This window comes from Fundulus heteroclitus, chromosome 3 (genome assembly GCF_011125445.2).
Source record: "Fundulus heteroclitus isolate FHET01 chromosome 3, MU-UCD_Fhet_4.1, whole genome shotgun sequence".
NCBI lineage: Eukaryota > Metazoa > Chordata > Actinopteri > Cyprinodontiformes > Fundulidae > Fundulus > Fundulus heteroclitus.
The window spans coordinates 29,330,940-29,345,591 of NC_046363.1; the positions used below are offsets into that span (position 1 = coordinate 29,330,940).

A 14,652-nucleotide genomic window follows, 5' to 3' on the forward strand; every position below is an offset into this window, starting at 1 on the left:
GTTAACTCGCAGAAGGGGGCTACCCGCTAGGAGGTCAAGTCATTAATTAGGGCATGTCCCCAAAGGGATTAATGCATTATAGAGCAGAGGCTTCCCCTGTGCTCTAGCGGTGCCTGCAGACACACATACAGCAAAGGCACATTTGTATTTTATACAAGCGCGTTTCGCCCACTGCCTCCATTTCAACGTCTGAATTGCCTGCCACTCTTCTTTGGACCTCCATCACTATCGAGATTGCCTTCATCGTGCCTGCTGTGTCCGTCTCTCCCTCTTTAGCTTCTGCTTCCTCTAAATTCTCCTCCCTTCATCCTCCCATGACACTAATGATGGCAAATAGCTGACCAGCCGCGATAGTGACAAGCAACTAGACGGGGGGGAAATTATCCCGTTCCATTTAACCCTGCATCTTTCTAAATTTCCCCCTTGTTTTTTTTGTTTTTTTCCCCCTCCATCATCGTGCCTCACCTCTATAAATAGAGGTGTTAATTTCAGTCGGTGTGGTGAGCTTCGTTGCTTTTCACGGCATTGGAGCTGTGACTTCTAGCAGCTGTACACCTCTCGAGGTGTTTGAGTGAAAGTGGAGTTGTTGGAGAATCGGGTTTGACCGTACGACCTGCAGCTCCGCGCTTATCGCGGTCACACCGCAGCGGCGTTTCTCATATTTATTATTTTTTTGTATGTCACCACAAATCTCCATGTATTTCATCTGGATTTTATGTGATAGACCAGCGCAAAGTTACGAAGCGAGAGGCGATGTCTGTTTAGACTTTTTTTTTATGAATAAAAATCTAAAAAAAAGCGTATGTTCAGCCTTTACAGGTTAACACTTTTCAGATTTCTCTGGCTCCAATTTCAGCTGCAGGACTTTTGGAGTACCTCTACTGCCTTTTCACATCTTGACACAAAACGCTTGGCTCACTCTTCTTTGCAGAATAGCTCGAGGCCAGCGGACGGAGAGCATCTGAACATCCATTTTCAAGTGTTGCCACAGATTCTCGGGTGGATTCAGGACTTTGGGCCATTCTCACACACGGATATATTTGGATCTAACGGGTTCGATCCGAGATCTGGCTGCATGTTTGGGGCGTCTGTCCTGCAGGACGGTTAACCTCTGTGGTCTGAGCATGTTTTGGTAATTGGATCTTCCTGTCAGAAACCAGTAAGAAAAAATGTTTAATTTAAAAAAAAACAACTATTAAACTGAAATAACGTAATTTATGATCCAAAAATTAAGAAGTAATCATTTTAAATGGGGTTTTGTTTTCTTTTCTTTGGTAAAATGGTAAAAAAAAAACGTTGGCTCCAACAAAGAGAAATAAAAAATTGTCACTTTAGTAAAAATGCTAAATATTACAGCTTTTTGTGGAAAAAGAAATCATAAATTTCAACTGTTTGATTTTTCTTTCCACATTTTAGAAAAATCACAAACCTGCAGCGAAAAGAAATATAGATGTCTAACATCTTCCCTATTTAATTTACAGTAACAATGTACAATTCATATGCTATCAAACGGTTAGAAAATAGTATAGGATGTATAAGTGGCAGAATTAGATGCCCGTGTAACAATGTTGGAACCTGGACATCAATACTATGTAGCACTCTCTATTCTGCACATTATAAATCTGGGTCTGCTCCCGTCGAATCTGCTTAGGGAAAGGAGGCACGTTCAGCAGAACTCTTGAGCTGATTGGACAAAGTGACATTAGTGCCCGCCTACCAAAGGTTCTTAGCCAATCATGGTGTCTAATGAAAATGGAAGCAGCAGGCGTTATGAGAAACCACAACAAGGTAAGCTAGTCAAGACGCTTTCTTGCCTTCAAAGATGAAATCATGGATTCTGACAGAACAGATGTGATACCAGCAGCACCGTGTGCGTCCTCCTGCAGCTGGGGGCTCGTCGGCTCTTGCTTTCCTCACCGCTGTACGTCCCGCCTTAAACCATAGCACTGCAACGTGATTGGCCCGCACCGTTTTTTTCGGTTCGGACACAAACGGTTGACGCTAGAACGCGACAAGATGGATTCCCGTGTGTTTGGGAACGCACAAAAACCACGAGGATTCATCTTGCAGGCAAGGCTAGCAGTGTCTAAACAAGAATCCAATACCTACATTTTATTTTATTTTATTTTATTTTTGTTTTTCATTACCGGCTCCTGAGGAATAAATCCAGTGACCAAAACATGAACGGACCCTCCGCCCCCGTGTCCAGGCTCTTGCAGCCTCCGACAGGGTTTATCTTCCAGGACTGCCGTGTTTTTAGCTCCGCCCATCAGTCCTGACCAGCGTCTTTATCCTTTCTGAACAACCGCATCCCCACAGCATGATGCTGCCGCCGCCATGTTTCACCATAGGGATGGACGTACGACAAAAAAAAGTCACTTGAGTCGGGATTATCTCATCCTGATAGCCTACAATGCATTTGTGTATCCCATAAAAAAAAGAACGCTCAGAGGTTTGTGGTTGTGAGAAGCTCAAAATGGGGGGGGGGTGAATACCTCTGCGTATCGGTCGTACAGGCGTTAAAACTTTGTAGTGCAACCCAGCCGATGCATTACCACGATTGATCAGTTCAATGCCCCGGAGGAGATGTAAACATTAGCTGCACCAGCAGGACTGGTGGAGAATCTCCAAACAGTCGAATGGCATTTCTCTTCCTGTTCCCACCCTGATTTTATTGACATTAGTTTGAAAAACTATACACAGAGGAAATTCTTGCTTAGCACCCTGTTAATCTTGCTAAAGCGCGAGGAATCCATATGAGGTGAGGTGAGGCGACGAGGAGGGGGGGGGGGGCCTTCAGACAGAAGCAGACACATTATTCTCCTCTCCTTTTTCAGCGGTTGCAAACATGATTGGCGCGTGCAGGACTTTTTAACGCCAAGACTGAAGGTTTTACACATCAGCGCGAGGCAGCGGGACCGAACGCTCACTTCAGGGAGAGAGCGAGAGATTAGGAGACACGTGTATCCATTAAAATGCACGCTGTAAGCTTTATCCTCCCCATAAAGCGGCGAGGACTGCACAGCTCCCCGGGGGAATTCGTTCAACATGCACCGAAATAAACAGACACAAGGAGCTAAAATGCCAGCGTCGAGTCTTTATTCAAGGAATACATGGAACAAGAACGACCAAATTCATACAGGGATGCTACGAACAGCCACAAAACTGGACATCTGGAGAGTGTCGCACGAGCTACCATGACGCCACCAGCACGATATCGGTAGTGGGAATGTTTTCCAGTGGGACTCGTGTCTCGGAAGCTGCTTGGGGAAAAGTTAACAGAGAGTGAAATTTCTCTTTGACAACCTACTGATAGTTAAAAACAGACGATTTAGAAACAATGCAAGCATCCGTTCTCAGTGTTTGAGTGTTCATTCGCTGCTGATCCTTCTTTTTTTTTTTTTTGTGTGTGTGCTACTTTCCTCAAGACGGCTGATGACCATGGAGGTTTTTCTTTCAATACTTAGAGACGAAGCTGCCAGGAACAAAGCAAAAAAAAAAAAAGAAAATCATACGCCAAGATAAGTCTGAAGATCCCAGCCACAGTCCGCCCACCCGTTGGCATCAAAGCGTAGATCTGCCCTTCGTTTAGGCACCATCTAACTTTGCAGAGGGACCGGGGGGGGAAACAGACCTCCAGCAGCACCTCTGCTCCGTTCGTTCATGTTCTGAACACTTGATCTCCACCACTGGAAGTACTCAGGTCAATAACACATTTCTGACACAGTCTGGCAGGAACAAAGCGCGCCTGTCTGACAGAGAGGTGAACCGTCGGCCGGATGATTAAGAAAACAGATCATGAGGAAAAACAAAAGAAAAACACTCGGCTACATTTGCAGAAACGTGAAAATCCCCCCCTCCTCCCCATCATCCCATCATCCCACTCCACTATTTTGCATTTCAGGCACCCAAAGCGGGAGAATAAACATCAGTTTTTGGAGCGTGACATGTTAAACACATTGGCTGTTGGCCGCCGCCTCGCCGAACGGCTTTGTGAAACACTCTCAGAGATGCTGAGCGTGAATTTCTTTGTGACCGTCCACAAGCCCGCTGAGGAGGACCGAATCCTTGTCTTGTCTCGTTCCGCGGCAACAGGAGTCTGTCGGATCGCCGGTGATAGATAGCGAGCAGCTGAATGGCTGGCTGAGGAAGCATAGGTGGGTTTGGTGGTGGAGGGGGGGGGGGGGTAATAGGATGCTGCATGGCTGTTAAACTGCTTGTTGGTGGATTGGTCACGGCAGGCTGAGGCGGGTAGCTTGGCAGAGCTCGGAGGGGGGGGGTCGTTGTACAAACAGTGGAAAAACAGGGTCACAGTGATGCACATGAAAAGAATTGTTTTTTCACACCGACCAGGAGGAAAGCGAGCGAGTCAGAGGAGCTTGGGATTTTTCTCAGTCCTCAGGGAAGCCGATGGGTTTTTTTTGTTTTTTTTTGTGATGGCTGGATACCTGGGTTCCCTGAATTTGTTTCACAGTCGGAGAGGAAAATAGAGGCAAACAGAGCTGCGGGCTCTTCTCCCCCCTTGGTCCTCGTTGACGGCGGTCGCTCCGGAGCCCCGGGGAGAAATGTTTATCACACGGGCAAAAAAAAAAAAAAAAACCAGTCACCTCACAGGTTCACAACTGGGATCCTGACACAGCAAGAGACAAAAGAAGAAGAAGAAGAAGAGTGAGATGGAAGGCAGGAGATGTCGAGCACAAAAAGGCCTGAAGCTGGTGTGGATGGAGCGCTGCATCACAGGGGACCGCTGAGAGACGGAGGAAGGGGTAGAAAAAAAGCCGATGGGTGGAGGAAGACAGAAGCGGCACTAGAGAGTGGCTCTATAATTATCCTGATTGAGATTAACTTAAAATACCCTTGAACAAAAGCATCGTTTCATGGAAGGTGGCTCGGCGCCTCTTTCCGAGGCTCCAGATGACTCATCTGGAGAGGGGAGTTTGAAACACTGATACATCTAACAGCACCGCCAACACTCCAGGCCTTAATGTTCTACAGAGAATAGCGCCGCTGCCCAATTACGCTCCATGCGCACCCCTCGCAGTGCATGCATAAAGATAATAAGGCTGCGCGCGCACACAGAGAAGCAAACTTTCCACCCAAGATGCTCGCATGCACACGTGCACGCCGGCGGCCGCGGACCCAGCCGCACACAAAACGCTGGGGCGACTCATTACCTCTCCCTGTCGGTGAAGGAGGAGGTGGTGCTGTGCAGCGTCTGCCTGCTGTCCTCCGAAGCCAGGGAGCGGGGGAGCGCGAGGGACAGAGGGGGGGCCACGCCACGGGAAAGCGGGGGCGGATGCTGGGAACAGCTGCGATCGTAGCTGGAAGAGAGAGAGAGAGATGAGAGAGAGAGAGAGAGAGGGAGATGAGACGCAGTAGTAAGGAAGAGGAGATTGAGTGAAATTAAACAAAAGGAGCTGGGAGTTTTGACTCAGATATGAGGGGAGAGCAGATCACATGAAAGAGAGGTGACAAAAAAAAAAAAAAAGATGAAGAAACAACAAAGTCAGAGAGCACCGGGAACGCTGAGTCGTTTAGCATCAGCGAGCGCATTACCCTGCCACTGTGAAGGGGGGAAAACATCGAACTCATTAAAACACTGTCAGCGCTGTGCGGGAGGCGGCTCTACGGGGCGAAGGGGGGGGGGGGGGGGGGTCAGAAGAGGTGAGGTGAGAAGTGTGCAACAACGTGAAGAAGCAAAACTGAGGCTGAGGCGTTAGGAGAATAACTTGAGGCGCCGTGCTGATGTAGTCAGATACAGACGTAAGCCAGATGTGTACGACCACAAGCTTTACGTGACAGAGAAACTCAGAGCGCCACACACCAGCGGCAAGTGGATAAACGCGGGGTTTTCTAACTTTTTAAATCATATTTAGCCACATTTTCAATTCAATTCAATTCAATTTTATTTATATAGCGCCAATTCATGAAACATGTCATCTCGAGGCACTTTACAAAGTCAAAATCAGTCAGATTATACAGATTGATCAAAAATTTCCTATATAAGGGAACCAGTTGATTGCTTCAAAGTCCCGACAAGCAGCATTCACTCCTGGAGAAGCGTAGAGCCACAGGGAGAGTCGTCTGCATTGTACATGGCTTTGCTGCAATCCCTCATACTGAGCAAGCATGAAGCGACAGTGGGAAGAAAAACCACCCTTTAGCGGGAAGGAAAAACCTCCAGCAGAACCGGGCTCAGTATGAACGGTCATCTGCCTCGACTGACTGGGGTTACAGAAGACAGAACAGAGACACAACAAGAGAGACAAAAAGCACAGAAGCACACATTGATCCAGTAATCTGTTCTACGTTAGATGGTAATAGCGGATGATCTGTCTTCTCTGGATGATGTTTCAGTTTAACAAAACGTCAGACCAGGTGTGCCTACTATGTAGAAAAAGAGAGAGAGCAAAACATTTGACTCCCAAAATGAAATAAGGCGATTGCTTTCATAACTTGCCAGTAACCTGTGTGCAGTTGAATCTCAGTAGAAAGTCAGCAGTTCTGTGGAGGCCTCAGACGTTTTGTTAGGGAGCGTCTGAGGACAAACACCGTGAGGACCAGGGAACACAGCAGCCAGGCCAGGGAAACGTTTAAACCAGAACATCTCACACGGCACCGTTCAATCGGTCGTGTGTGAATGACGTAAACTGCAGACGGACCGCGATGTGGCCACTGCCCTGAACAGACAGGCAAGGAGAACATTAACCGGAAAAGAGGCAGAGAGTCATGGTAACTATGGAGGAGCTGCAGTGATCCACTGCTCAGGTGTGCGGCCGGTTTGCACATGACAACTATTAGTCGACAAATCTGGACTTTGTGGAAGAGGGACAAGAAGAAGACCATAAAAGTCACCTGAAAGAAGTGACTTCTGCTGCTATTACACCTGAATATATGTCAATACACGTGTATATAAGTCACCGTGAATGTACATAAGACATCCTCTGCCTTATTTCTATTACGATTTTTATTTTTATTTTCTTATCTACTTCTTTTTGATCCACGGTATAAACGAGGACACACTGTATATACCTGGTGCATCTTGTCCTACTTTGGTACCTTCTTCTGATTATTGATTACTGAGCCAATGTGACATGTGAATTTCTCCAATGTGAGATCAATAAAGCCTATCTTATCTTAAGATGTGCCATTTGCAGCCAGGCGTAGGGGACACGGCAACGTGCAAAACACTCCTGGAACAAATCCCCTTGAAAACACCAGGCCCAGGGTGAAACACGGCAGTGGCAGCATGGTGCTGTGGGGAAAGCTTTTCTTCAGCAGGGACAGATTTAGGGAAATACGATAAGAGAAACCCCTGCCGTGGGAAAAGGGTTCACCTTCCAGGAGGCCGACAAACCCTAAATATTCACATCCATGTGTTGGAACGGCCTAGTCAAAGTCCAGACATAAATGTCATTTAGAATCTGTAGGAGGATTCAAAACCTGCTGTTTTTCCAATCTAACTGAGAAGAACCGGCAAAAAAAACGTCCATCTCTAGACATGCGAAGCTAGAAAATATACGCAGTAACCCAAATGACAGCCTGCTGTGATATAAGCAGGAGGCAGGTCTACAAAGTAAAACATCTGAAAGCCTGAGGTGTGAATACTTTATCGCATGGCGGTGTGATCTGAAGACACAGCAGGGGGGGGGGGGGGGCATGACTGTGGCTCCTGACGATACTCTGAGGAGCAGCAAAGCTGTTCTCAGAGCCATAAAAGCCACCCTGAACCCTCGTCTCTCCCGCAGTAACACCTGTCCACGTCTGCCTGACACTTTGCCTCGCTACGCACGCTGCGTCCCGCCTCGCTACATTATCCACACTGGCAATTTCAGGGGCTGGGGGGGGTGGAAAAAAAAAAAGAAAGAAAGGAAAAAAGAGGAACAAAAAAAAAAAAAAAAAGATCACTGAGCACATATGCTGTTCCTCTATAATCATAATGAACTGGACGATGGCCAATTTCCACTATAGGCTATCATTTGGGTCCATCTGCAACCTCCCTCATCACGCCCTGCTCGTTCCACGGCTCCTCTCTCCATCTGACACATGGTGTTATTTACACATTTATGACACTGAAGCACGAGGGCTCTCTGCCGCCTTTTCTCTCAGCAACAACGCTCTCTCTCTGCTGCAACTCCTTCTTTTTTCCCCTCTTCCTTTACAGCCACCGGCACGGCACGGCACGGCACGGCACGGCACGGCACGGCACGACTACGCGGTGGGGGCTCGTGAGAGTAAGTTATCAGAACAACAGTGAAGCCGGTCTCGGGACCAGGGAGGAAAAAAAAAAAAAAAAGAAATAAAAGGAGGGGAGGACAAATCATGTCTCGGCTCCCGGCGAGCCGGAGGATTATCTGTGGATCTTCATCCAGACTGGTGTTTCTGGGAGAGCTAAGAGACCGGAGAGGGGAGATAAGAGCGCCGTCGGTGCAAAAACAGAGAGAGAGAGAGAGAGAGAGAGAGAGAGAGAGCACAGGTATCTCAGACAAAGACGAAGAATCCCTTGAAGGAGAGGAGAGAGGAAAACTAAGATTAAGAAGTGGGCTGGGAAAAGCATATTATTAGAGAAAGGAGTGTGAAATGAGGACGTAATAGACTTTGGGGTAAATTTCGCAGATAAGAGCAATAAAAGTGGGGAACGAAGCGCGTGGAAGCGTGAGGAGGGGGGAAGGAGAAGGGGTCCCAGCGGTCAAATAAACCGGGAACTTATTGGTTCCACCAGCAGGCCGTGTGAGTGCCTCACTACATCACGTAGACGACTCCCCCGTCTTCCAGCTAACGGCGACGCCTTTCCTGCTACGCAACAGCCGGCCGGACCCCCCCCACCCCCCCCACAATAAACCCACCCCGTGTTTAGCACCATGTCTACACGCTCTGACAGGTGTAGTGGCAGGTGGGCCGCCGTTGAGGAACGGTCTGAGAGGAGGCCCCGCGCTAATGTCCGAGCTCACGAGGCAGCCAATCAGAGCCCTCCTCTCCTGATCCTAATGATCGTTGCAAATGTTTAATCATTGCAACGCTAATGGCTCTAAATGACACATCTGTGCCAACTGTGACTTTCAGCAGCACAAGTGTTGTTAATAAAGTCATTAGTAGGCAATTACTCAGCTTTCACTAGGGGTGGGGGGGGGGGGGGGGGGGGGGGGGGGGGGGGGGCGCACAGAAGCATTACGTAACCATCAACGATACACAAACAAGACACACCAGCGTGGGACCACCATCCTCACGAACAACCACACTCCTGCCATCTGCTGTTTGGATCTCCATGCTGGTGGTCCCATCACCGAGGACATGAAACATAACAGCGCCCCGAGAAAGTATTACTACACTTTAAAAAACTTTTTTCTCCACTTTGTCACGTAACAGCTACCGACCTCGACGTGTTTTAGTTAGTGTTGCGCCGATGCCATTTTTTTTGCCTCGATACCTGGCTGTGCAGTATTGGCCGATACCGATACCGTCTGTTTAAAATTAACAGATATATATATGAAGAACTGCATACTATTTAGGGTAGTAGAAGTTTTTATTGCCTACCGGGAATGGGTGACGATAGTTGAATAAACTTTTGGCTCTCAAAGGCCAAAATAGTTCAACATTCGTGAAATTATAACATGTATAATAGTAGTGCAACAGTAAGACAGTAAAATTACATTAATAATTGAATAATCTCTTTTAAACCCTGAGTTTTGGCTCTCAAATGCCAAAATAGTGCAACTTTTATGAACTTATATAACATGTATAATACTAGTCGGGAGAGAGAAGGCTGCGTTTAAGTGACATACAAACATCAAAATGGTATCGGTGCCTATTTGTTGGTACTCGCCGATACCGATACCACCATTTTAGTGCTGGATCGGGGTCCCGTCCGATACTGGTATCGGTATCGGTGCAACACTAGTGTTAATGATGCTTTATGTGACACGTCAACACAAAGTAGGGAAGAATTGTGAAATGAAAGGAAAATCATACACTCTTTTTTTTTTTTTTTTAAAGTCTTGCCACAAATGCTATCTGAGAACCCGTCTGGACTTTGACTAGGCCATCCTAACGCATGAATGTGCTTTGATCTAGACCATTACATTGTAGCTCTGGCTCTACGTGGGTTTATTTAGCTGCATTCGTCTTCCTTCACCTCCGACCCGCTTCCCTCTTCTGACTGGAAAAAAAAAAATGCCTCCCCACAGCCTGATGCTGCCACTACTGTGCTCCATGAGGGAGATGCTGTTAGTTTCCCACCACACACAGCGTCTTGCATGTAGGCCAGAGCACCTTCCTCCACGTGTGTCACCTACTGTGGAGAACTGCATGGGTTTCTTTCAACAAAGCCCCCCCCCCTCTTCCATAAAGCCTGTATCTGTAGGGCTGATGCCAACATTTTCTTATTTCATTTTCTGATCATTTCTAACCCCAAAACCTTCAAAAGAACTTCATCCCTGACCTGCCTGGTGTGTTACTCTTGTCTTCGTGATTATTTAGGAGGTATCAGCGCAGAAGAAGCTTAAAACAATCTGCAGATCTTACATTTTGGTTTGTCAAGGGGCTTATTTTTTTTTCGTCCCATGCCCTTCTTTGTGTTGCTCTGTCACATAAAATCCCTTTAACACACATGCACAAGTTTCAAGAGGTAGAAATACCTTTGCGAGGAGCCGTTATCTTCCATTGCCTCTAGACTTTACTGTTGAATGTCTTATTAAAAATGCATTCAATTGAAAACTAAACCATCTCCACTTCCTCCACGCAAAACTAGTTCAGCAAAGCCTGATAGGTCCATTTAAGCCATTTTCGGATACTAATGAAGTGCAATTAGCCAGATAAAAGCTTGAAAAAAAGAAATTCCATTTTAAGCAGCGCAGTTATGTTTTATTCATTGCGTAACGCCGAAAGTTTATCTTCTTATTCCTCAGTGGCTTCCTAATCTCCAGTTTAGGAACTAAGCAACTCTACAACTGACCTCGATACATCTCGACCTGAATGGAAGTCGCCATTGTTGCGATATCCAGGAAACCCACGCTTATTTCATATGGACGGTTGCATTATGAATCAGAAAGTTCATTCTCATCTGATTAAACCTTTCCAACAGAAAGTCCCGAGGTGTTTTAGTCAGGACACGTTAACCCTGTCCTGCTGTGGGACAGGTGTCCAGCTCACACAGCGGGGGGATCCATCATTTCTATATTCATGTATTCATACGGAGAGAGTTCAGAGCTCCTACCAGAGTTTGGCTGTGATGATGACGGCTGTCAGGATGAGCAGTGAGGAGATGGTCACGGTGACGTAGAACTGAGGGTCCACTGCATCAAACACATAAAAAAAAACAAATTATCATCAAAAAGTTTCTTTTTATTCTAGTAAATCATTTCAAAATGTCAAAGTCAGTTTGTAAACATTTACAAGACTGATATACCTCAAGTATTTCTTGTAAAATAAGATTCAATTCAATTCAATTTTATTTATATAGCGCCAAATCATGAAACATGTCATCTCAAGGCACTTTACAAAGTCAAGTTCAATCATATTATACAGATTGGGTCAGATTATACAGATTGGTCAAAAATGTCCTTTTTTGGACATAATTATGAATTGTAAGATAATTATCGCTTACAATTCATAAAAGAACCTGAATATTAAATACGACTAATTTAAAAAATATATTTTTGGAAATGAGAAATGTTATGTTGAAGCTGGCTATCAGGGAGATCCTCCACAAAATGTCACTGCTGCAGAAGTTAATGGTCACAGAGAGCTGAACCCAAACACATCAATGGGAAGTTTAGTGGAAGGAAAAACTGCGGGATTGAGCGGATTATGAATTATGAGTTTGGGGAGATTAACGAGAACTAAACCAAAGGCGTTCATTAAGCCATCATTGAACCAGAGACAAAGTCAGAAGCGTCTTTCCTGGACTAAAGAGGGGAAAAAAATGCTGGACAGTTGCTCAGTGGTCCAAAGTCCTCTTTTCAGATGAAAGTAAAGATGAAAATCAGGGTCCCAGAGTCTGGAGAAGGAGTGGAGAGGCACAGAATCCACGTTGCTTGACGTCCAGCATGGAGCTTCCACAGTCGATGAAGGTTTGGGGTGCCATGTCATCTGCTGGTGTTCACTGAGTTTTATCAAGTCCGTGGTCAACACAGCCATCTACAGCATTTCATGCTTCCTTCTGCAGGCAAGCTTTATGGAGACGCTGCTCTTATTTTCCAGCAGGACTTGGGAACCTGCCCACACTGCCGAAGGAACCCAAAGCAGGTTCACTGGATTGGTTGGCAAACTGGCCTGACCTGAACCCCCACAGAGTAAGATGAGAGACACCAGAACCACAAATGGAGCTGAAAGATGCTAACAAAGCAACCTGGGCCTCCGTTACACCTCAGCAGAACCACAGGCTCATCACATCCATGCCACGCCGCACTGATGCAGTAATTACTGCCAAAGGAAGCCCATTATTGAGTGCATATATATGGATTTTTATTGCAGAAATCTACATAGTTTTTGGTAGATTTCTGCAATAAAATTCCTATTTTACCGATCTTGCGCAATACAAAAATTTTCTGATAAACTGAAATTTGGTTTTTCATTATCTGTAACCCAAAGTCACCAAAATCAACCATTAAAACAGCTCACTCTGACTGTAATGGATCCATATACGAGTTCCATTATATATATAAAAAAAAAAAAGATCTTATTGAAATACATAATCTTTTCCACGATCTTCTGATTTACTCCCTTTCTAATCGAATTCACGACAAAAGAAGAAATCAATAGAGCCAGCTGAGACATGAAATTGGATGTGCAAGGTTCTGGCCTCCAACCAGTGCCCGGTCCTCCCGCTTTTGTTTTTTTTTTGTTTTTTTTTATGCAGCTTTGACACGGGCCAAACTCTCCCTGTGAGCGACGAGAACTTTATTAGACATTCCCCGGCACGGACACAGCCGGCTGCACACAGGAGGGTGTCAGCCTTCACCCCTGTGACAGCTAATTCCCTGGAGGACTCCTGGTCCGACAGAGAGCGCGCGCGCGCGTGTGTGTGCGCGTGCTCACTCAGGGCCACCTTTATTTAGAAACCCTTCATGCGGATCTCCTCGTGCCCACCTTCCTCCGGTTCAGTCTCCTCCGCCTCCGTCCCTCCATCCTCCTCTCCCTCCCGGTTCCTGGACTCCAAGAGCGCCTTCTCCTGGGGCTGCACGCTTGAATCCACGTAGAGCCAGTCCCCCGGCGTGCCGGTGCCGGCCTCCTCCTGCTGGCCCCCGCGCGGGTGCAGGTGGTCCGCCTCCTGGCTGGAGAGCAAGTGGTAGGTGGCATCCTCGTCCAGCGGCTGCGTGGGACCCCACACCACCGCCCACAGCGGGGTGGGCGTGACCTGGGAGGTGACGGACAGCGGTGCAGACAGGGAGTCCACCTGCTCCTCGTCCTCTTCGGCGTTACAGGTGGAGGGCTGCGCGAGCAGGGCGGTCAGGAGGAGGCAGGCGAGGGCAGCGAGTCGTGCGACAGGAGAGATGGAGCTGAAAGAGGAGTGACATGAGGAGTTATCAGAGAGAAGCAGTTGGCCGGAGGGGTTGGGGGGCATCGATTCCCATGCCAGCCATCAATCAGAGTGACATTTTACGCATCTGCATCCCCGTACTGAGAAATCTTACCATCTCTCCATCGCTTCGCTCTGTTCACACGGACTCTTCTTCTCCGATCATCTCTGCAAGACACGAGGGCAAGAGGGATGGAGAAAACAAGAAAGGGGGGGGAGGGTCCTGCTTTTTTTTTTTTTTTTACATTTAAAAACCACATAAACTCAGAAAACAGCATGACGACTGGCTCCGAGCCAAACTTTGCCTTTTAAGAAAAAGATTTAAAAAAAAAAAACAACTGTCCTCACAAAGCCCTCCCGGGGGAGATCTAAATTTATCACTCAGTTTCACGGCACACGTTTGCACAGGACCAACATCTGCATGCAAAAAAAAAAAAAAAAAAAAGTAACACACTCACTGTCTGATCCGCTCTCCCTTTCCCTTTTTTTTTTACACAGTTACACCTGAGCGCAGCACATTAATCATCGTTACGAGCGTCATGCACGGAGCCAGCACTCGGCGCGGGCACTTTTTGGGCAGAAGGAGGGAACTTCTACCAACAAACTGCAGCCGAAAACGCCAGAGAAGAAATGTCATCCGGAGACAGCGCAGGCACGCCGGGAGTCGGACACAAGCGCGCAGACACATATCAGTTATCATGCTTACCTCTGGCAGCGGAGAGAGGGAATGAGAGAGAGGCAGACGAGAGAGAGAGAGAGAGAGAGGGGGGGGGGGGATACAGAAAGCAAGTGAGGAAGAGGAGGGGAAAAAAAAAAGCATCGGTTGCCTTAGTGACTGAGACATGTAGTCTGCTAGAGTCAGAGAGGGGAGAGAGAACGATGTAGAGGAGGGCAACTGGCTGTAGGAGAGAGATTTAAATGCTAATTATGTTTTTTCTATTATTTCTTTTTTTTTATTAAATGGACGCAGAGGAAAGGGTATGAGCAGAAACGACACAAAGGGTGACATTAATGAGATAATTGTGGAGGTGAGAGGTTGGAAAGAATTTGATAATTTAATAAACTCCTTTTTTTTTCTCTTTTTTTTTTGGTGTTTTCAAAAGCAAGCAAGAACACCTCGGAGGGAATGAGACAGG

The 14,652-nt window shown here is 46.8% G+C and overlaps 1 protein-coding gene across 2 annotated transcripts; it reads right to left on the reverse strand.

Annotated features, from left to right (window-relative positions):
* Window positions 1–3,077: 3,077 nt before the first annotated feature.
* On the reverse strand, window positions 3,078–14,265 carry pianp (PILR alpha associated neural protein). Of its 2 annotated transcripts, none has more exons than XM_021320357.2 (6): window positions 14,223–14,265; window positions 13,632–13,684; window positions 13,087–13,496; window positions 11,213–11,291; window positions 5,175–5,321; window positions 3,078–4,630 (listed from the first exon to the last, which is right to left on the reverse strand). In XM_021320357.2, the coding sequence occupies exons 2-6, from the start codon at window positions 13,640–13,642 to the stop codon at window positions 4,609–4,611; spliced, it is 669 nt and encodes a 222-aa protein (XP_021176032.2). In that variant the 5' UTR covers window positions 13,643–13,684; window positions 14,223–14,265; the 3' UTR covers window positions 3,078–4,608. The 2 variants fall into 2 exon arrangements, with proteins under 2 accessions (XP_021176032.2, XP_021176031.2); XM_021320356.2 differs by having other exon boundaries at window positions 13,975–14,238.
* Window positions 14,266–14,652: the final 387 nt, after the last annotated feature.

Bases quoted from the DNA above. Each gene is read 5' to 3' on its own strand.
- pianp (XM_021320357.2), bottom strand. The intron at 11,292-13,086 runs GTGGGCACGAGG...TGTTTGATGCAG, and splicing joins GGAGACTGAACCGGAGGAAG to TGGACCCTCAGTTCTACGTC. The intron at 4,631-5,174 runs GTAATGAGTCGC...TTGCTGTGTCAG, and splicing joins TCCTTCACCGACAGGGAGAG to GATCCCAGTTGTGAACCTGT.